A 22,112-nucleotide genomic window follows, 5' to 3' on the forward strand; every position below is an offset into this window, starting at 1 on the left:
TGAAGCATATTGGCAGGGGAGGCCTACTGTTCCCCTTCCCAACAATGATCAGGATGGAAAATTCCCCCACCTTGCATGGCTTTGGGTCTCTGTTCCCTCTCCATATGCTGCAAAGTGGTAAAAGAAACTTCCTATACCTCTGATTAAGGAAAAGGAGATGCAGGGCATGTGATATAGTCTTACCTGAAAAATCTGTGTCTTGGCTGTACCACTTCAGAGTGCAATCGGAGATCATTGGACTTGAATACTCAATCATATGGAAGGAAGGAAGGAAGGAAGGAAGGAAGGAAGGAAGGAAGGAAGGAATCTGCTCTTCCAAGAAAACTAGATATTAAGGAAAAGTGTTTAGCTTCTCCTTGGCATGCTGCTTTCTCTGCAGATATAGATTGTAGATATATGAAGGAGCTTTCAGTCATGTGAGCGGTGTATTCCTGCAGTCCAAGATTATAGCCCAGGCATGCATATCACCTTAATGTCCTGAGCATCAGTTGCTTTGTTTTGTTTTTTGCTCCTGACATTTCCTGCCAGAATTTTAGATAGAATTAAAATAGAGGTGTGAAAGGAATAAAGTCCTATATTTAAGTGAGATATTAGAAATGAATACATCACCAGGGTCAAACAACATGTTCCTAAGAAATGTTTAAAAACTCAGTGTAAAACTTTTGATCATCTAATAACAGAATGGATCTTAGCATGAAAATGGACCTCCTTTATGGAGGTTTAGAAAGTATCTGGAAAGGAACTAGAAAATTGCAGACTCGTCAGCCTAGAATCTGCCCCAAGGAAGTTGTTTGAAAGCATTATTAAATGCTAAGAAAAGGCCACATTTGTAGAAGAACATTTCTTGCTGAAGGCAAATCAGCATGGCTTTACAAATGGAAAATTAGAGATCAGGAACGAAAGTGAAAATAGAACTCCAAGTTTCATAAAGTTATTAGCAATCTATAGCTGTGCTGAGTGAAATTCCTAGTTGGGAACGCGTGTACTCCTGCATGCCTGACAAACGGCAAGTGATGTTGGGTGTATGAGCTGCTTGTGCGCTTCCTTGAGGCATCTGGCTGGCCTCTGCTGGATTCCAGCTGCTGGTCCTTGGTCCAATCCAGCAGGACGCTTATGCCTCAGTAGTAAAAGTAGCATCCGGCCCTTTGTATTCTAGGAACTCCGGCAATGAAGAGTTTTCTGTGGTTCTGTTCTTAAACAGTACAGATGTTTGTCTCTGTCATTCCTTCTGAGTACGCTGAGTTCTGCCATGCGCAAGGGAGCCTACAGTCCATCTCTTGGCCGACAGGCATGCCTCAGTGCTCTGTTCTGCAGCAACAGAGCTTAGCTTGAAGTAGAACTGTGAGAACATTTTTGCCTTCGCAGTGGAATTGCTGACCCTGCCTCCCCTGCCAATTCTTTAGCTTACATGCCTGTACAAAAATGTGTACTGGCACATATTTTGCTGCAATTAGGAGGTATTCCCATGGTCGATACCATATTGCTGCTGCAACAGTTTGCAAAGGGTAGCTGTGTTAGACAGCAAAGCTGACACAGAATCTCGTGGAATCTTAAGGACTTACAAGTTTACAGAATAACGCTGAGTCTTTCAGGTGCCACACTGGACAGGTCTGGTGATATGACAGGAAAATTAAACAGAATAGCCTACACAGTGTCATCTGGGGACTGTTCTCTCTAGCTGCTGCTGCTGCTAATAGTAATACATGTGCATGGCACTTTGCAAAGGCCTTTCCTGCAGGGGTTTTGCAATCAAACGCTAAAGATGAAGGAATCAGCAAAACAGTGGGAGGGAAGCACAAATAGGGGTAAATAGGAGAACAGTGTGCAATTATTTTAGTTATGAGCACTTTGACCTAGCTACAGTAGGGTCTTGGGGCTTGGGCCATCCTTCCCAACCTGTTGCCCTCCAATTGTGTTGGATTACAAGTCCCATCATGCCAGCCAACATGGTTAATGGAATTGATGGGGGTTGTAATGCAACACATCTGGAGGACACCAGGTTGGGGAAAGCTTGCCAAGGATGTAGCCTAAGCTCCATGGAAAAGGTGAGTTTGAAGGAGGGATTTCAAGGTAATGGGATGAGACCTGAGATATGCTGAGAAAAAAGCAACCCAAAGCACAATCCTTTGCACATTTAGACAGAAAACATTGGCTGGGGCATGTTTGGACCTGTAGATTTTTTCTGCATAGAATTGTGCCTTAATCTGATGTATGATCTTCTTTTAAATGCTTCTATACATTTCTCTACAGCCTCAGAAATGTATGGAAGCACTTTTAAAGAAGGTTCTATTATTCTGCTTCTTATTTAGCTTTGGTTTCTTTATTAATCATATGTTTTTGATCCTGCTTATTTTTAATATATTTAATAGAATGTTAATATAAGAATAATATGATCATACAATATGCTAAGAAACTGAATGACATGCACATGCTTTTAAGCCTTATACTAAACTCATTATTTCCCGAGGGACTGTTAGTTCGATTTGGATAAGATTTTTTTTTTTTTTTGTTATGAATGTTTCCTCTGTCTTTATTGTCCTAATTTCAACTCAAATGCTACAGAGCTTTAGGGAAATTATACTGTGGGCTTCTCTGAGTCATTTATTGTGTGCTCATGCAGTTCCTTCTTACCCTTTCGATGTTTTCATCCATAGGGCCGGTCCCATGTTTTATAGCCATTTCTGGACCTTCCTTTATAGCGTGGAAAATCCACTATTAATTTTCAAACTTGGAATAAACCAGAAGGAAAATCTCATATATTGTAATTCTGCTACAGTTCAGCTATTTCATGTTGCTACCTTGCGGTTGGATAATAGAATATGAAGAAAGGCAGATGAAGACAAACCCGTGGAGCGGGAGGGCGTGGAATCAAAAACGGTTTGTGTAAGGGATGCACTCTTCATCCAAAGAAAACAAGAAAAAGCCTCAGTTAAGTAGTGAGTTAAGAACCTCATGCAGAGAAACCCTGCAAAGCAAGTTCCACCAGGGTGAAAGATAAACAACTCTGAATGAAAGACAAGACAAGGAATTCATATGATCCTACAACTATTGTTATTGTAAGGATGCACACGAAAGGATGCAACCTATATTTATAGGTTGGTTTTTGCTGCTGTACTTAACATGTCTGTTGGTAGCACACAACACTCTCGTCTTCCATTTTACAAACAGGGAATGACTGGCCCTCCAGGTGAGCCTGGTCCAAAAGGCATTCAAGGAAATAAGGTAAGGTTCCAGCATAAGACATCATTTTACCGGTGGAACCTGCCACAAGGTATTGCAGCTTGCCGCTCTTGTTCAGGGCTCCAACCAACCAGCGCTGCTCTTTTCCAGATACTCCATTCCATTCTCCATTTGGCTATCTATGGTCTTTGAGCCTGCTCAGTGCTCATCTAGCCATTCTAGGGGGTTTGTCTCCCACAGTAAGGCCTTTTTTCCCCTTGAAAGTGTCTGATTCTAATTCTGGGGGATACGCCTGCATATTCTCGTATTCCCCCAAGTGTGGTGATAACTCCCTCTTGTGTGTGGACGGTGTTATTTTGGGTACCATAAAAATCAGTGCTTAAAGGATAAGTTTGCTCTCTCTCTCTGTGTGTGTGTGTGTGTGTGTAGAGAGAGAGAGACAAAAAGAGAGCGCTTTACTTGTTTGGCTTGTTTTACACTATTTATAGAATTCCAGGAGCATGACTGTGCTTGCAAACATGGTGTACACATGCCACAATTTCTTGCAAAGTTGCCACTTCTTTGCAGGCACCGTGACAGCACATTCAGCACAGAAATTACCATGGGGGATGCCTCTGCTATAGAACAATGAAATGCAATGTTCTGATCACAGAAAGCTGTGTAAGCTCTCAAAGGGGCTTTCACAGCCTTTCCAATTTTCATACTCTTGGGTTTTCTCATGCAGCATTACAAACAGCCTTTGATGTGTGATGAAGTTTCAAATGCAGTTTGTGATGTAAGAAAGGGTGAGTGTGTTGCCATCAAAGGGGGCAACAGGGCTGGGCATATGGTTTTCTGCAGCCTAAACATTTCTAGGTCTTGTTATATCAAATGCATTGAGGTCAAAGGGTTTTCCATAGTCATCAATCACAGGGTCCGTAGCTTAACATCACTGTACTATGCTACTCATCCTATCTGTGCATTGAATAGCTAAATATTTATGAATGTAGGGGCTGATGTTAATGATACTATTTTGCATTTGACTGTCAAATCACAGGAGGCCCAGTGAATGATGCTTCTATTGCACTATATGTGGGTGTTCATTATTTGAAGCATCCTGACCTGGTTTCTGGGGCAACCCGAACATTTGAAGACACACAGGAATGAATTCATATGTGGAAAATATTTGTTGCAGAATCTTGGCCTCACTGATGCCTTTTCTTTGCCTTTATTTATCTCATTTTTTGTTTGCCATTCTTTGTATGAATCTCAGCAGCATGGGTGTGGGGAAAAATGTCAAAACTTCTGTTTCTTCTAAATATAATGGCTTGGGTTCAAATTCTTCTACGAGAGCCATCCCTCGGGGAAGCGAGAGGGGTGGAAAATAGGCAAAGGGCCTTTTCTATTCTTGCCTCCCATCTCTGGAACTCCCTCCATAAGGAAATTTCCCTGGCACTATCTTGCTTTTTGGTGCCAGGCAAAGATGCACCTTTAAAATAAAAATTGATACCTAAGCCCTTTGTACTGATGAACCTTTTTATATTGGTTTTTGTATTGTTTTTAAATGTTATGTTTTTATTCTTTTATTGTTTTTAAATGTTATGTTTTAATTATGTGAGCCACCTAGGGAGGACATTTTGGCCATTATAGGAGGCATATGAATATGTGGATAAATAAATTCAGGCACATGCAATGGAGCAGCTGGAAGTAGGGGACTGCTCCTTGAGACAACCCTCCAGTCCTTCCGAAATGTTACACAGAAGGTCGGGGAACCTTGATGAATGGTGTGTAGGCTGAGAAGGAAAGGGAATATTACGTGGTGGCAATCAGGGGTACCAATTCAGGTCAAAATATATGATTAAACATCACATGTAGTTTCACCTTTTAATTCTGTCCCTAAAAGCTGTACTGAGAAATTGTCCTCCTAGAATGAAGCCATGACCAAAGAGACTTTTCTGAGATAGATAACTGTATCATAAAAGTAAAGAACAGACATATACTTTCAATTAGATGCATGTATCAAATGTGAGTGCAGGGAAAAAGGTACCTGTAACTCAGGACTGATTGTAAGGTATTCATCTTAATCAGTCATTTCTAATTTGCTTAAGTAGGTTTGAAAATCTGGATCATGCTCAACAGTTGCTATAGTTTGTACAATTGGTTCGTTGTGATTGATATACTTGGTTTACAATTCAGGATCAACTCCACATGTCCAAAAGATTGGGTTGACCTCGCCTCTTGGCTCTGAAAATATCACTTGGCTCTGATGTTATGCAATTTGGGAACATGGAACTTTTGTCAGTACCTGCACCTTATTTTGTTTCTCCATTCTGCATTGTAATCTTCATAATCAGCAGGGAGCACAATCCATGGCATAGTGAAGCCAGGGTTCACCAGCTTGAGGCACCAGGTCTTTTCGATTAGGAGGGGCAATGTCTTCATTGGCCACCTCACTTAGCTACCTTGTCCCCACAGAGTATAGCAACATTCTTCATGGCTAGAGAGAAATGAGTTTTCCCAGCAGCAATACCTTGCTAAAAACTTTTCCTGTTGCAATGCAAAGTATGTTGGGGTGGCTTGCTTTTGAATGGGTAATTAAGAGCCATTTCCTTTGCAACCTCCCCCCCCCCCCCGTAAAAGAACAACCATGCACAAGTATAATGCACAATTTACAGAGCCACTTGAATTTTTAGATTCTGTTTTGGGGTGTGGTTTTAAGGACTACAAGTACCATGATGCACCACAGGGTACAGTAATATAACTTAGGATGCAGTCCTATCAGAATGCTCATGGATTCCCAGCTTGGCAGCTCACAAGCGTTCAGCTGCCCTGCTGCTCCCACTCTGCATTTTTTTGAGATGGCTGTTTTTGAACATCTAGCAATAGTATTTCAGATGGGGAGCAAAGGAAACTGAGGTGGCTTCAGGAGACATTGCACTGAGGCATCCCCAGTCTCCTGTTCTGCCCCCACAAATACCCCCTTTCCTAATCTCAGAAAACAGCTGGTGTGGTTCTTTTCTCACCAGCTGTGTGGGGGTACGGGAGCAGAAATCAAGACTCTGAGGTCAAGCCTGTCCCTGCATTTGGAGCAGGGAATCCAAACTATTCCATGACTCCTTAGATAATATCTAGGGGCTTTGGGATAATTCCTTTCATTATTCAGGTTTAAACCTATGATTAAAAAGAGGACTACAAATAATCATAGCCCGAGCCACATTTTTTGCAGACTACTCTGGAGAGCCCTTATAGAATACATCTGTACAGTTTTAATGAATGAATTGGTCAGCTAAGAAGTGAAGCCAGATTTTGTTCTTTCTGTGTTTGTAATGTAAGTTTGGCTCTGAAGCCAGACTCTTTGTGCCTAATACATGTTCGTCCTTAGTAAAGACTTGGCAAGCATTTATTTATATTCATACAACCTCATTGTTTACTCTTGATCTTCAAAACTATACAATGATACAGAAGCCATCTGTTTTAATTAGCAGCTTCCAAAGTGAAGTCTGCATCTCTACACCCTTTAAATTTGAGTGAATGAACTTATGAAGTTACCCAGTAAAATGAATGGCTGTTTACAGCTCAATAAATAGCCATTCAGCTAGTAAATGCCAGTGCCTTTTTCATGTAGGCAGTATGGCAGACAGATACTTAGCAACCTCTCCAAAATTCTGTTATCTTTACAGAAAGATCATTCAGCTACTTTTTTTTTAAAAAAAAAAATCAAGTTTCCAGACACTTAGGAATGAATTCAGAGTCTAGTAGTTATTTATATGGCGAAGTCTCTTTCCAAGTGCATAAATAATAATACTTCTGTTCTCAAGATAATGCCAGTGGAACAATTCAGTTGCTCTGGAAGAGGTTTCAGTTGCTCTGTTGCTGAGGCACAAACATAGAACACAGTTACCACTGCCCCACTCGGGGGAGGGGGAGGTTGAGGGGGGTGCTTCTTTTCTTTTCTTTTCTTTTCTTTTCTTTTCTTTTCTTTTCCTTTTGGTGACTCTGTGAAGACATAAGCTGGTAAAAAAGAGAATTCAATTTTCATGAACCAGAGGCATGTGGACAATCAGACTGTCCTGGAACCATGGTCCAGAAAATTGATATTTTGGGTAAAAATAAATTTGGCTAAGCAATTTCATGTGCAATCCCATGCATGTTTAGACAACAAAAGGTCCTTCAGCTCCCAGCATCCCTTAGCCATCATGGGGATGCTGGGAGTTGTATGAATTTTTTCTATCTAAACATGCATAGAATTATGCCTTTAAATTAGATATTTTTTACTCAGGAGACCAGAAAGTAGGTTGAGCTCAATCATGAGGTACCCCAGTGATTTACAGTGGATCAGCAAAGGTTTCTGATTCCCAACAGCTTGAAGGTAGTAAATAAATAAATAAATAAAGCTGCTTACCCTTCCAAAAGTAGGCTGCTGAAATCAAGGAAGGTTGAAGGAAGGCTGGAAAGAAAGGTCTTTGTGTTTAGAAAGGTTTATGTTGGAACTCAAGTTCTGCTACTGAAAGCACAACCTTTCCTAATTTTAAGTTCACCTTCCCAAAGCACTAGTTTGTACCTGACTCCAGGACCACAAAATTCTCAGGAAAAAGCCCTTCCCTGCTCCATACCACCTGGCAATTTACATCCTAATGTTGAAACACCATATTTGAATGGGTGCTGTACTCAATCTTGGCTTTTTGCCTGCCTGCCTTCCTGCCCATCCATCTGTCCATCTGACCATCTTTCTTTCTGTGTTGCGGTGCAGAGACTAGTAGGAGATCAGCACGTAAAAGGGGAAAGGAAAAAAAAATATTACTTGAGTAATAGGTTTATGGAAAGGTGATTCAGCATGGATTTTACTCTGAATTTTAAGCACGAGTCCATGGTATTGAGCCTACTTTGGGGATAGGTGTCAGCACCATGGATAGCTCCGTTAAAGTTCTGAATGGCTATGTAGCCCTGCTGACATTGGAGTCACCAGCCTCCACTATATGCAGAGGGGAGCTCTGTTCCTGAACGTCATAAAGTTTTGTGGGCACATATCCTGATCTAAAGGGTCCGGTACGTACTGTGGTGCCTCATTATATCCACAGGAATCAAATACAAGCCTTGCCAGGGATAGTTCTATTTCTGAATCCATTAGATCCTATGCTGCAGTGCATGGCTGAGCTACACATTTCATGAATGCTTTCATCACATTAATGAATTTGAATTTTTGTTGAATGGGTGATGATCAGGACTGGATAATAGGAAGTGTGAGGTTTCAGACAGATGCCTTGAGTGGCAGCACTGTATGGTTTGAGTGTGGGTTGTTGCTGAACCATAGGTTGTTGAAATGTGGGTTAGTGTGTTTTCTGAACTCACACTAACAGACATGGTTTTTTTAAACATTAGCAATCTACAAGGGTAATCCATGACTTTAATGAAAACCATTCTAATTCTATAATTGGACATAATGGTTAGATTGTTGTCATAATTTTTCTTTATACTTATTCTAAATGTGTAGTGTATTTTTAAGGAATGGGTTTTCTACCTTTTAAATAATATTTTATCATATTTTAAAAAATCTATCAAGGATCCTTTTAATTGAAAAAAATCTAGTTTTAGCCATATTACTTTGTGGGGTACTAATATAATGTCCAGTATATGTCTCATTTGATTTTCTATATAATATAACTTTACTTTAGGGATACCCAATTCCCCTATTTTTTGTGATCTATACCAACTTTTAAAATTTATCCTCACTTTTTTATCCCTATTATAAAATTTATTAATCAAGATCGATGGCCTTCCTGATGGAGGGCAAGTACAAGCTGAAGGAGCAAGATGGCAGTTCGTAGGCAAATGGGCAATGATCATTTAATTGGGTTGAATGAGTTCAAATCTCCAGGGCCCAATGAACTCCATCCTAGAGTCATAGAGCTGGTGGAAGAACTCTCAGACCACTGTCTACTATCATTGAGAAATCATGGAGGACAGGGGAAGTGTCAGCTGACTGGAGAAGGGCTAATATTGTCCCTATCTTCAAGTAAGGAATTAAAGAAGAAGCTGGGAAGTACAGATCAGTCCGTCTGACATCAATCAATTCTGAAGCAGATTACAAAGCAGTCTGCAAATGCCTGGAAAACAATGCAGTGATTACTAGAAGCTGATATGGATTTGTCAAGAACAAATCCTGCTAGACTAATCTGATTTCATTTTTTGATTGGGTAATTTCCCTGATGGACTGTGGGAATGCTGTGGGCATAATCTAGCTTGACTTCAGCAAAGCTTTTGACAAAGTGTCCCTTCTTATCCTGATATCCTAAAAGTGGGCTAACTGAACTGATTGGTGGATCCACAAGCTGGCTACACAGTCAGACTAAAAAAGTACCCATCAATGGCACTTTCTAAACTGGGGAGAGGGAACAAGTGGGGTACCATAGGCTTCAGTCCTGCGCCCAGTGATTTTCAACATTTTTATTGATTTGGATGAGGAAGTGCAGAGAATGATTATCAAATTTGCAGATGACAAACACCTAGGTGGGATAGCTAATACTTTGGAAGACAGAAATAGGATTCTAGGTGATCTGTATAGATTGGAGCACTGGATTGAAAACAACAAGATGTAATACAATTGGGACAAATGCCAAGTTCTGCATTTATAAATAAGCCAAAAATAAATCAAATGCATCATTATAAGATAGGGAATACTTGGTTCAACAATGCTGCACATGAGAAGGATTTGGAACTGTTGTCGGTCACAAGCTGAATATGAGCCAGCAATATGATGTGGCAGCGAAAATGGAAATGCTATTTTGAACAGCATTAATAGAAATAGCTCTTCCAAATCCTATGAAGTGCTTGTTCTCCTTTCCTTAGCACTGGTTCAGCCTTAGCTGGAGTACTGTGTCCAGTTCTGGGCATGATAGTTTAAGAAAGATGCAGACGAGCTGGGAGTGGTTTGGAGGAGGACAACAAGGATGATCCAGGGACTGGAAACAAAGTCCTATGAGAAAGATAGAAAGAACTGGGCATGTTCAGCTTCTAGAATAGAAGACTGAGGGGAGATATGATAGCACTCTGCAAGTACTTGAAGGAGGATTTCTTCTCTATTATCTCAGAGTGCATGTCATGGGATAATGGGCTTAAGTTAGAAGAAGCCAGATTCCAGCTAGATAACAGGAAAAAATTCCTGACTATTAGAACAGTATGACAACAGTACCATTGACCAAGGGAGAGCTGTCCCATACTAGAGGCATTCAAGATGCAACTGGACAGCCTTCAGAGAGGGATGGTTTAACTTGGTGTCCCACACTGAGCTTCGGAAAGAACCATATCTAGATACATTACAGAGTGAAATGGCATCACAGCTGTCATCTTTCAAACTCAATGCAGGAAAATTCCGTAGCTGCACATATATTAACTGCATTAGCAGTGGTTGAAAATCTGGTAAAAATCCAGGAGTTACTTGAAAGGAACTCATTAAGTGCATTTTACGCAGCTAAGAAAAAAAATCCAAAACATTATTTGATCTTCATGGGCTGGCTATTTTATGTTCTGTTTGGGCACATATGCATGAACATACACCTCCAGATTAAGCAACAATACATGTTTTAAGCCAGGAAATGTTCTAATGTGTTAAACATTCTGGATGATGCCTTGTATAGGTGATTAGAAGGGAATACTTGGAAGGAAGAAAACAAGCTTTGCAGAAAAGCTGCCAAACTAATGTGCAGTTTACTTGGCTTTATAGTTCTAGTCAGAAACATTGTCCAGGACCAATTCCCCAGGAACCTTGATCTATTATACAGAGCCCTGATTGTCCACTGATGCCAATGCAAGGTGTTTATTCTCTCTCTCTCTCAGTTTATTTGCCTTGCAGAAGGCAATTTTCAAGAATATTTGCAGCTTGGGAAGGACAGCTTGATAATTTCCCTCTCATTCTCTTTGCTGCCACCCCCCACTTCCTCTGCATCAAAATCAAAACATAGAAAAACAAAAAGATTTTTCCCACTGTTTTGAGTGATTTGGGCCAGACTGCACATTAATTGAAGACTTGATTTTATTTGAGACTATTTAGATAAGAAGAATCTGATTGCCTCCTGTGAAATGTAAATTAGTCCTCATTATTATTTAATTTAAATGCATAGATTTAAATCCACTGTTGGCAGATTATATTCAGATTTGTGAATAAAGAATCTAGTGAATAAAGAATCTTAAAGAATCTAGCCCCTGGATCCTTTAAGAGCCTAGCAGGATCCTCAGATCCTCCACTCCTAAAAACTATATTTTCATTCACCAGATTTGGGCATGAAAAGTCAGGAAGGTACATATGAACTCTACCTTTTTAACCATAATAATGAAATCATTCCTCAAGTGGGACGCCATCCACACTCAAAGGGGAAGCAGTGTGCCTCTCTTCCTCTTGGACTGCACGATTGGTAGCAAATCCTCTGTGTCTCCACTTCAGATAATTTTGGATGATCCAACTGGTTAGCATGATGTGTCTCTTGGCTCTCAGACATGGCTGCATGCTGTGTATTGGCATGAATTGGTGGTCTAGACTTAACCTCTTTTCAGTCACAGTGCTTTCAGAAATTTAGGTGCTGGACCTCTCTGACAGTAGATAATCCTTACCCTTAAGAAAATAAGAAGAGCCATGCTGGATCAGACCATCCAGCTGGATGGATCAGACCAGCAGACCAAAGCACTCTGTCACAATGATAAACCAGTTGCCCACAGGATCCCACAATCAGGATATGTGTGCAGCACTACCTTCCTGTCCCAGTTCCCCAGCAACTGGTATAAATAGGCACGATGTCTCTGATACTGGAAGTAGCACAGAGGCACTGTGACCAGTAACCATTGATAGCTTTCTCCTCCATGAATGTGTCCAATCTCCTTTTAAAGGTATCAGACTGGTGGCCATCACTGCATGGAAGTGAATGCCATAGTTGAAGTTTCTGTCAGGTGAAGGAATACCAGTAATCTTCATGGGTTCAAGTATTATGGGATAGGGATGCTCCATCTTGTAGTCTAAAAGTGAATATTTTCCTCTAGTATCAATTCATAAAACTGGGGTGTGTCCTTAGTTCAAAGTCAGAATTGCTCTGCTGCATTCAAAAGGTCCCGGGTACAACCCTTTCCATCTTCCAGTAAAAGGAGGATGGGAATGGCCCTTTCTTGCAGTTCTGTATTATTGCAACTATCACCATTACTTTTCCTTTAGCTGTTGGAAATGGATGCTTTTGGAATTGGGCATCATTTACTGAATGAGAAAAATCTAAATACAATATCTTCTTCTATTTGTTGTGTTTTCCTTTGTGAATCCTACCCTTGCAGAAGCTCTGCCAAGATAATTAGAAAGCATAGACTTTCATGTTATTTTTGGCTTTTCTTCTTTTCCTGTTGATGGGAAAAAGGATGTCTTGTTGATGATTAACATCAAAGCATTAACATTCTCAGCTAAAGTTAACAGATATTTGAAAATCTCCTATGTCTTCATAGGAGGTTTTACCAATATATATTTACTCAGAAATAAGCCCCAGTGTAATTCATGGGGTTTGCTTACTTACAGGTAACTGTACATAGTATTACATTATTAGCTAAGAAAGTTGATGGAAATACAGAGGTCTATTCTAATTTGAAAGAATTGAGAGACTAGTATTTCACAAAAACCTGCTATGGCTGCAATGCCAGAAAAGGCACACTTGTGGGGAAATAGTTCTATGAACCTGCTTCTAAGAAATTGTGTATAAAACTGTGGGACTTACTTCACTGGATCACTTGTATTGGTTTACCTGGAAGTAAGGGTTAATGGAGCAAGCCTTGGGTCTCAAGACAGCATCTGAAGGACCATAGGATCATTTGGATGCCCAGATGTAAGGTCTGAGACAGCATCCCAACTTCATAATGAAGGATGGGAGGAAAAGGAGGCCAGGATTGTCTCCCATCCTCATTCAGCATTATGTGACTCAAAGCCTCAGAGTATGGGGGTTTCTGGCCATCCTGATAGGGTTGCATCCTGTGGGTGCAATCCTGCACATGCCTAAACACGCATACAAATGTGCCTTAATTTCTTTGAAGGGAAGAATTTAGCATGTGCTTACATCAGCAGAATGCTTAATCCTGAAAAGGTTTTGCTATACATTTTGAGCAAATAGTAAAGAAACTGATTTTTAAAGAGAAATTTGATGCATCCTCTTTATTTATTTATACTTCCATTTATATGCCGCCTACTAGCAAAGTCTCATAATCTCGATGATAGCATTTGAAGCAGGAAAACCCAAATTGTTTCAAAATGTTTTCTCTGTTCCTGCCTGTTGAACTGAACACAAACTTCAGGAAAGGTAATCTATGTGTGCGTGCACACACATACACATGTGTGTGAAAGCATATATGTGTGATTGTAACTTTTGGCAACACTAAAACCACACATTTAGTCCCTGTGCTCTTTAATTGCCACATGGAAAATAAATATACAACTGGAATTTTCATTCAGAAATGTCCCACTAAGAAGGGAAATATTTCCTGGAATGGGAAAATGAGACTGTTGTCAGAACACCTGCTATTTTTGATATTCAGTGGAGTCACTTAAGGATAACTCATGAATTAGAACCCTAATACAGGACAGGAAAAAGAGCTTTTCCACACACAAAAAGTACTTGGGCAGCTGGTTGGCCACTGTGCAAACAGTATGCTAGACTAGATAAACCCTTGGGCTAATATAGCAGTGATTATGAAGGACTTCATATATCAAATATCCAACTTAATACTGAATAAAAATACAGCTAGGAACTGAAGATCTAATACAGCTATAAGGGAACACAATTTATATTTGCAAAGGAAATTATGTGATTTTTGTGAACCAGTTTCTGCGTTACTTCACTAACTTTGTAGATGAGTTTGTAAACATTTGAGCTAGCAACCTGGATTATGGTTCCTGATCTCATTTCTTAAGATTTCATGTTCACCAGTAACGAATTACTGTATTTTACCACTACACCAACTATTCATTAATTTGTTTCTCTCTGTGTATGTTTCTTAAAGGGGGAGCCCGGCCCATCGGGTCCTTATGGCCCTGCTGGAGTCCCTGGAATTGGTTATCCAGGACCTAAGGTAATGCACAGGATCTACCTTAAGAATCATGTTGATGTTTGCACAGCTCATTTATGGTTATTTTGATGTATATGGCTTATTTGCATACTACTTTCTGAAATAAAGATACACCAAAAATGTTTGGAGAAATGCTAAAATAGCTTGGCTACAAGAAGCATTATTTGTAGAAATAATTTCCCTTATTATTTCCCTTAGCCAAAATCATGAAGCAGGATGGTACATATCCCATGGCGCACAATAGCACAAAGATGCCATTTTGTGTATTGGTGCAAAAGGTGACTGGAGGAAGGGGAAAGTACCTTGGCCCATACAGGACAAATATGATGGCCCAAATAAGGCATTCATGTAGGATTTTTGTCTATAAACATCTGCATTGCTATAAATTAAAGCAGATCCTTCTGCAGTTACCCTGATTTCCACAAACTTTCGGTAAGACTCCAAACTTGCATCAGTCCATTGCTTCCTAAGGCAAACCAGTATAGATAATATCTGTTCTTTGGCATTTTCAGTTCTTTGTTTGCTACAATGTGTACCAAACAGAATGACAACATATGTGATTATGTTGTCTTATTCTCAGTACTGTCTGCATGTGAGTCAGATTAAAAGTTGTTGGGATGTGGAAAGGTGAACATGTGAGCATCTCTTATTTCTTTATGAAGGCACATTGGACAGGTCAAAGTCTGGTTCAAGTAATTAAAGTAAATAATGAGACCCATCTAAAAGAATATGTAGTGCAAGCCTTTATGTCCATCCTTACAGGATCGTAGCCTAAATTTTATTTCACATTAACTGTTCCTAATTAAGATGGTATAACCTTAATTATACGTATTATGAAGCAGCATTATGTATTTTTTTAGAAAATATGCTTAGATGGTTATAAACATTGCTCTTATTTTTCAATTTTATTTCACAAGGGTGACAGAGGTCAAGATGGCAGAATTGGGCTTCCAGGACCAATTGGAATTGGTGAGCCAGGCTTAATGGCAAGTACATTTATCAAGTTCTGGAAGGGATTCTATACTAAGTTTTTATAATAAATGTGTTTGGTTGAAAAATGGTAGCAGTGTTTGTTGATTCATTCTGCACCAGCTGAACATCTACAGCTTGGTGGCTGGATTGCAAATCTTTAGAGACAAGTGATCATCGTATAACCAAGGAAGTAACACCTAGTAACAATAAGAACAAATGTAAACTGAAAAGATTCTGTCTTCTGCAAGTGAAAGATATGTCAAGATATTTAAGAGATCATTCGGAGATGAGCAGTTAAAAATAATATCTGTGCTATTACTGAAGTATTTGCAAGCTAGCTGGAAACAAATTGCCCAATCCATTGGAATTTTTATTTATTTTATTCCCCATCTTTCCTCCAAGGTGCCCAAGTGGTACTCTGAAAGTTCACTTTTGTGTACATGTTATTACTCCTTCATGGATCACTGACTTGTTGTGGCGAAGGGGCTTGTGTACCTCAATGAAGCTGTGAGCTATGCTGTCCAGGGCCACCCAAGACGGACAGGTCATAGCAGAGAGCTCTGACAAAACGTGATCCACTGGAGAAGGAAATGGCAACCCACTCCAGGATCTTTGCCATGAAAACCCCATGGACAGTACTAAAAGGCAAAAAGATATGACGCCGGAAGATGAGCCCCTCAGGTCGGAAGGTGTCCAATATGCTACTGGGGAAGAGCAGAGGGCTAGTACTAGTAGCACCAGAAAGAATGAAGCGACTGGGTCAAAGCTGAAAGGACACTCAGTTGCTGATGTATCTGGTGGTGAGAGGAGAGTCTGATGCTGCAAAGATCTATACTCCATAGGAACCTGGAATGTAAGATCCATGAATCAAGGCAAGCTGGATGTGGTCAAACAAGAGATGACAAGACTGAACATCAACATTGTAGGAATCAGTGAACTAAAATGGACAGGAATGGGTGAATTTAATTCAGATGACCATCAGGTATACAATTGCGGGCAAGAATCCCTCAGAAGAAATGGAGTAGCCTTCATAGTCAATAAAAGAGTAGGAAAAGCAGTACTGGGATACAATCTCCAAAATGACAGAATGATCTCAGTTCGAATCCAAGGCAAACCATTCAACATCACAATAGTCCAAGTCTATGCCCCAACCACTGGTGCTGAAGAGGCTGAAGTTGATCAGTTCTATGAAGGCCTACAACATCTTCTAGAATTAACTCCAAAAATGATGTCCTTATCATCATGGGGGATTGGAATGCTAAAGTAGGAAGCCTAAGGATAACCGGAATAACAGGCAAGTTTGGCCTTGGAGTACAAAATGAAGCAGGGCACAGGCTGATAGAATTTTGTCAAGAGAATACGATGGTCATAGCAAACACTCTTTTCCAACAACCCAAGAGACGACTCTACATGGACATCACAAGATGGTCTACACAGAAATCAGATTGACTATGTGTTCTGCTGCCAAAGATGGAGAAGCTCCATAGAGTCAGTAAAAACTAGACCAGGAGCTGGCTGTGGCTCAGATCATGAGCTTCTGGTTGCAAAATTTAGGCTTAAGTTGAAGAAAGTAGGAAAAAGCACTAGGCCTCTCAGGTATGACCTAAATCATATCCCTGATGAATATACAGTAGAGGTGACAAATAGATTTAAGGAATTAGATCTGATAGACAGAGTGCCTGAAGAACTATGGGTGGAGGTTTGCAACATTGTACAAGAGGCAGCAACTAAAACCATCCCAAAGAAAAAAAAATGCAAGAAAGCAAAATGGCTGTCTGAGGAAGCTTTACAAATAGCTGAGGAAAGAAGGGAAGCAAAGGCAAGAGAGAAAGATACAAACAATTGCAGAATTCCAGAGAACAGCTAGAAGAGATGAGAATGCCTTCTTAAATGAACAGTGCAAAGAAATAGAAGAAAACAATAGAATAGGGAGGACCAGAGATCTCTTCAAGAAAATTGGAGATATGAAGGGAACATTTCATGCAAAGATGGGCATGATAAAGGACCAAAATGGCAGGGACCTAACAGAGGCAGAAGAGATTAAGAAGAGGTGGCAAGATTACACAGAAGAACTATACAAGAAAGAGCTTAATGTCCCTGATAACCATGATGGGGTGGTCACTGACCTCGAGCCAGACATCCTGGAACATGTAGTCAAATGGGCCTTAGGAAGTCTGAGCAACAACAAAGCTAGTGGAGGAGACAGTATTCCAGCTGAGCTATTCAAAATCCTAAAAGATGATGCAGTAAAAGTGCTAAACTCAATATGCCATCAAATTTGGAAAACTCAACAGTGGCCACAGGATTGGAAAAGGTCAGTTTACATTCCGATCCCAAAGAAGGGCAATGCCAAAGAATGTTCAAACTACCACACCATTGCACTCATTTCACATGCTAGCAAAGTTATGCTCAAAATCCTACAAGCTACGCTCCAGCAGTATGTGGACTGAGAACTACCAGAAGTACAGGCAGGATTTCGAAGAGAGAAAGGAAGTAGAGATCAAATTGCCAACATACGCTGGATCATGGCTAAAGCTAGGGAGTTCCAGAAAAACATCTACTTCTGCTTCATTGACTATGCTAAAGCCTTTGATTGTGTGGATCGCAACAAATTGTGGCAAGTTCTTAAAGAGATGGGAGTACCAGACCATCTTATTTGTCTCTTGAGAAACCTCTGTGTGGGTCAAGAAGCAATAGTGAGAACTGGACACGAAACCACTGATTGGTTCAAAAATGAGAAAGGAGTTCGGCAAGGCTGTATACTGTCGCCCTGAGCACATTATGAGAAAGATGGGGCTAGATGAATCACCAGTTGGAATTAAGATTGCTGGGAGAAATATCAACAACCTTGGATATGCAGATGATACCACTCTAATAGCAGAAAGTGAAGAAGAACTAAGGAGCCTCTTGATGCAGGTGAAGGAGGAGAGCGCAAAAGTTGGCTTGAAACTCAACATTAAGAAAACTAAGATCATGGCATCCGGTCCTCTCACTTCCTGGCAAATAGATAGGGAAGAAATGGAGGTAGTGACAGATTTTATTTTCCTGGGCTCCAAGATTGCCGCAGACAAGGACTGCAGCCAAGGAATTAAAAGATGCTTGCTCCAGTGGAGGAAAGTTATCGCAAATCTAGACAGCATACTAAAAAGCAGAGACATCACCCTGCCAACAAAAGTGTGTATAGTCAAGGCTATGGATTTCCCAGTTGCAATGTATGGCTGTGAAAGTTGGACCATAAGGAAGGCTGAGCGCCAAAGGATTGAGGCCTTTGAATTGTGGTGCTGGAGGAGACTCCTGCAAGTCCCTTGGACTGCAAGGTGATCAAACCCATGAGTCCTAGAAGAGATCAACCCTGACTGCTCTTTAGAAGGCCAGATACTGAAGATGAAACTCAAATACTTTGGCCACCTAATGAGAAGGAAGTACTCTCTGGAGAAGAGCCTAATTCTGGGAATAATAGATGGCAAAAGAAGAAGGGGACGGCAGAGAATGAGGTGGCTAGATGAAGTCACTGAAGCAGTTGGTGTGAGCTTGGGTGGACTCCGGGAGATGGTGGAGGACAGCAGGGGCCTGGAGGAATGTTGTCCATGGGGTCGCGATGGGTCGGACACGACTTCACGACTAACAACAACAACAACATGTTACTATGAGGTTGGCTGTAGGTGTAGTTTATTTGGATAATATGCTTGCACATGTGTGAGTGTGCAAGTGTGTACATGCAAGAGAAAGAACCACTTATGAGCAATCTTGTATCATAAATACCACTTGCAGAATTCTTTTGATGGGTGTTTATTTTATTAGCATTCTTATTATCTCATGTTATGATGGAGTGTACTTTACGCAGTGCATCACTAAAAGTGGAATTCAAGATGAAGTTATAGCCACCAGTTTGAATGGCTTTAAATGAGGATTGGTCAAATTTATGGAGACTGTTCATGGCTGCTAGTCTGGATGGCTATAAGCTACTCCAGTATCAGAAGCAGTATGCTTTTGCATATCAGTGGCTGGGGAACATGGGTGGGAGGGTGAGGTGGCATTCATGTCCTACTTGCAGTCTTCCCAAGGGCAGGTGGTTGTCCACTGTGTGAACAGAATATTGGATCAGATGGACCTTTGGGTGGATCCAACATGGCTCTTATATTCTTACATATTCAGTATAGCTGCATCAGTTTTATGGTCTACATCAGTCTTATCGAACAGGTGTGCTCCAGATATTTTAGATATCTTCTTCTATCAGCTCAGGCCTGCAGGACCTATGGTCAGGCATGCTGGGAGTTAGTCCAAACCATCTGGAACAGCAACTGCTCCTACCTTCCCCTCCCCAGGATGGCAAGTGCATTTTACCTGTGTTGCTGTACATGCAGTGCATTTCACAGCTGTGAAGGTAATGGCGGGCAGCTCCCGCCTGTACAGAGAGCTCCATATGGGAGTGAGAGCCCCAGAGGCCTTCGCATCACCACATCGAAACCCAGGGTTCATCATGGTTTTCTGTCTCTCATCTATTTTTTCCCACAGTGCCTGGGACAGGGTCAGATGGAGGCAGCTTTTTTCAGCAGTAATTTGTGAAATTCCTTTCTTATCTCTGATCAATTTCAGCTTTCATTACTCTACTCTTTAAATACTTTTACATTTCCAGTTTTTGACTCTAAACACTGCTTTTATGTCAAACTCAGGGGCCTCGTGGTCCTGAAGGTGTGCAAGGTGAAAGAGGTCCACCAGGAGAAGGTCTTCCAGGACAGAAGGTAAATATTTTCCATTTTACTAAATTGATTGCCTCCCCACTTCTACAGTTCTTTGTAGAATTTACAGGAATGGATTGATTCCTCAATATTCATTGATTCCTCAGCTGAAATCAATTTAGTTGAATATCAATTAGGATAGGCACCATCTTGTTTTTCCTGGGTTGTTGGCTTGTTAAATGCATGTATGTAATAGGTCTGTACACCAAAGGAAAAAATTCCCTTGTTTCAACTGTTTTTCAGGAAGGGTAATAGTTGGCCTATTAGCCTATGCCAATAAAATTGCTCCAGTTATGAGAAATTGCTCAGAAAAGAAATTAATCACAGCAAATACTTAATTCAGATTTATGTGGTCAGAAACAAATGAAATAAAACACTGCTAACTCAACAGCATTTGAGTACATTTACAACAGAGGTAGGAGACTTCAGGACCATAGAATCACCTTTGACTTTAACTACAGTGCTAAAGCATGAAAACCACACTCAGACACAGGATGGTGGCTTTGGGCAGGGTCCATTTCTACTGCATTCCAGGAACCTGTCATGCCGAACGACTTGGAGGAGTTGTTAGCATGCAAAAGAGGGCCAGGAGCCCCCAGCGAGGAGCAGGCTTCAGAGCAGGAAGTTTTATACTTGGTGCCCATGACACAAACACCCTCCCCCCGCCCCACCACTGACTCTGCAGTTTTTGGGCAAGTTCCTGGAAGTCAGGCTGGGCAGTTGGTTGCCATGGAGAGTGCCCAGCTGAGGGGACTTTGACCCTTAGACCAATTAGAGGAGAGACAAAGCGAAAGGAGAAGAGAGAGAAGTTTATCCAGCCCCCGGGAGGGATGGACAAGGAGACTGAGATCCATGTAGCAAATCTCAGAGAGGTCAGAAAGGAGGGGGCAACTGTGTTGCTTAGTACTATCTACGGTAGCTCCTGCTATCTGTTGTTCACATAAATCTTGTAGTCGTTTGGAATAAAGGACTTTAGCTTTTATTGCCTGCATCTGTGTGAGTAATTGGTACGTGAGTTACGGCCTCACGACAGAACCCAACACTGGGATAGATGTGAATCTACTCATAAGTTACTATAGAACAGTGGTGGCGAGCCTATGGCATGCATGCCGCAGGGGGCACACAAACCAAGTCGCCCCAGCATTGCCCCAGCAGCCAAGCATCAGACAACAGTGCACACAGTGGCCATGTGCATGCTCGGAAAGGAGTAGTGGCACCAGGCAATGATGTCACAAGCCGTGACTCACTAGCCGTGACTCATCCGAGCTTTCACATGGTCAGTCAGTGCGCTGCCAAGGATATATATATATTTGCTTGGACTGGCTGTAGTTGTTTTTTCTAAACTAAAACCTCACTTTTCAGGTTTTATTGTAGTATTGGCACTTTGCGATAAATAAGTGGGTTTTGAGTTGCAGTTTGGGCACTCGGTCTCTAAAAGATTTACCATCACTGGGTTAGGCTTAGAAAAACGACATGTCCTGGCATGGTTTTGATGGTGGGAATGTGTTTAGAATGGGCAGAAATAATGAGCTGTGCAGAAAAAGCTACTCGAGGAAGGCTTTTTCAAAATAGCAGTATTTTCAATGATATTTTACCCCTATATTAGAGTTAGGGGAGTTCACCATGGTAGAGTTAGGCAAACCTATGGTCATGTGCCACAGAGCAAGCAGAGCCCTCTCTGTCATTGCACAAGCCAAGTCGCCCCAGCATTGCCCCAGCAGCCAAGCATCAGACAACAGTGCACACAGTGGCCATGCGCATGCTCGGAAAGGAGTAGCGGCACCAGGCGATGATGTCACAAGCCGTGACTCATTAGCCGTGACTCATCCGAGCTTTCACATGGTCAGTCAGTGCGCTGCCAAGGATATATATATATATTTGCTTGGACTGGCTGTAGTTGTTTTTTCTAAACTAAAACCTTAGTTTTCAGGTTTTATTGCAGTGTTGGCACTGCGAAAAATACGTGGGTTTTGGGTTGCAGTTTGGGCATTTGGTCTCTAAAAGGTTCTCCATCACTGCTGTAGAACACAGATTCTATGAACATAGACATCAGATTAAGAGTCCATGCACTCCAGGATTCTTGGCCAATGTGTGAACAAAATGCCCAACTAGATGGACCCCTGGTGTGATCCTGCATGGCTGGTCTTATGTTCTTATCTA

The 22,112-nt window shown here is 41.1% G+C and overlaps 1 protein-coding gene across 1 annotated transcript in view; it reads left to right on the plus strand.

Moving 5' to 3' along the window:
- COL28A1 (collagen type XXVIII alpha 1 chain) overlaps positions 1 to 22,112 on the plus strand; it is a 91,909-nt gene that overhangs the window by 27,567 nt on the left and 42,230 nt on the right. The window contains exons 12-15 of the mRNA XM_044428963.1: positions 3,169 to 3,222; positions 14,176 to 14,244; positions 15,159 to 15,227; positions 19,887 to 19,955. Coding sequence (XP_044284898.1) covers positions 3,169 to 3,222; positions 14,176 to 14,244; positions 15,159 to 15,227; positions 19,887 to 19,955 — 261 coding nt within the window. The remainder of the gene's footprint in view (positions 1 to 3,168; positions 3,223 to 14,175; positions 14,245 to 15,158; positions 15,228 to 19,886; positions 19,956 to 22,112) is intronic.

This window comes from Varanus komodoensis, unplaced genomic scaffold (assembly GCF_004798865.1).
Source record: "Varanus komodoensis strain SLA01 unplaced genomic scaffold, ASM479886v1 scaffold2, whole genome shotgun sequence".
Taxonomy (NCBI): domain Eukaryota; kingdom Metazoa; phylum Chordata; class Lepidosauria; order Squamata; family Varanidae; genus Varanus; species Varanus komodoensis.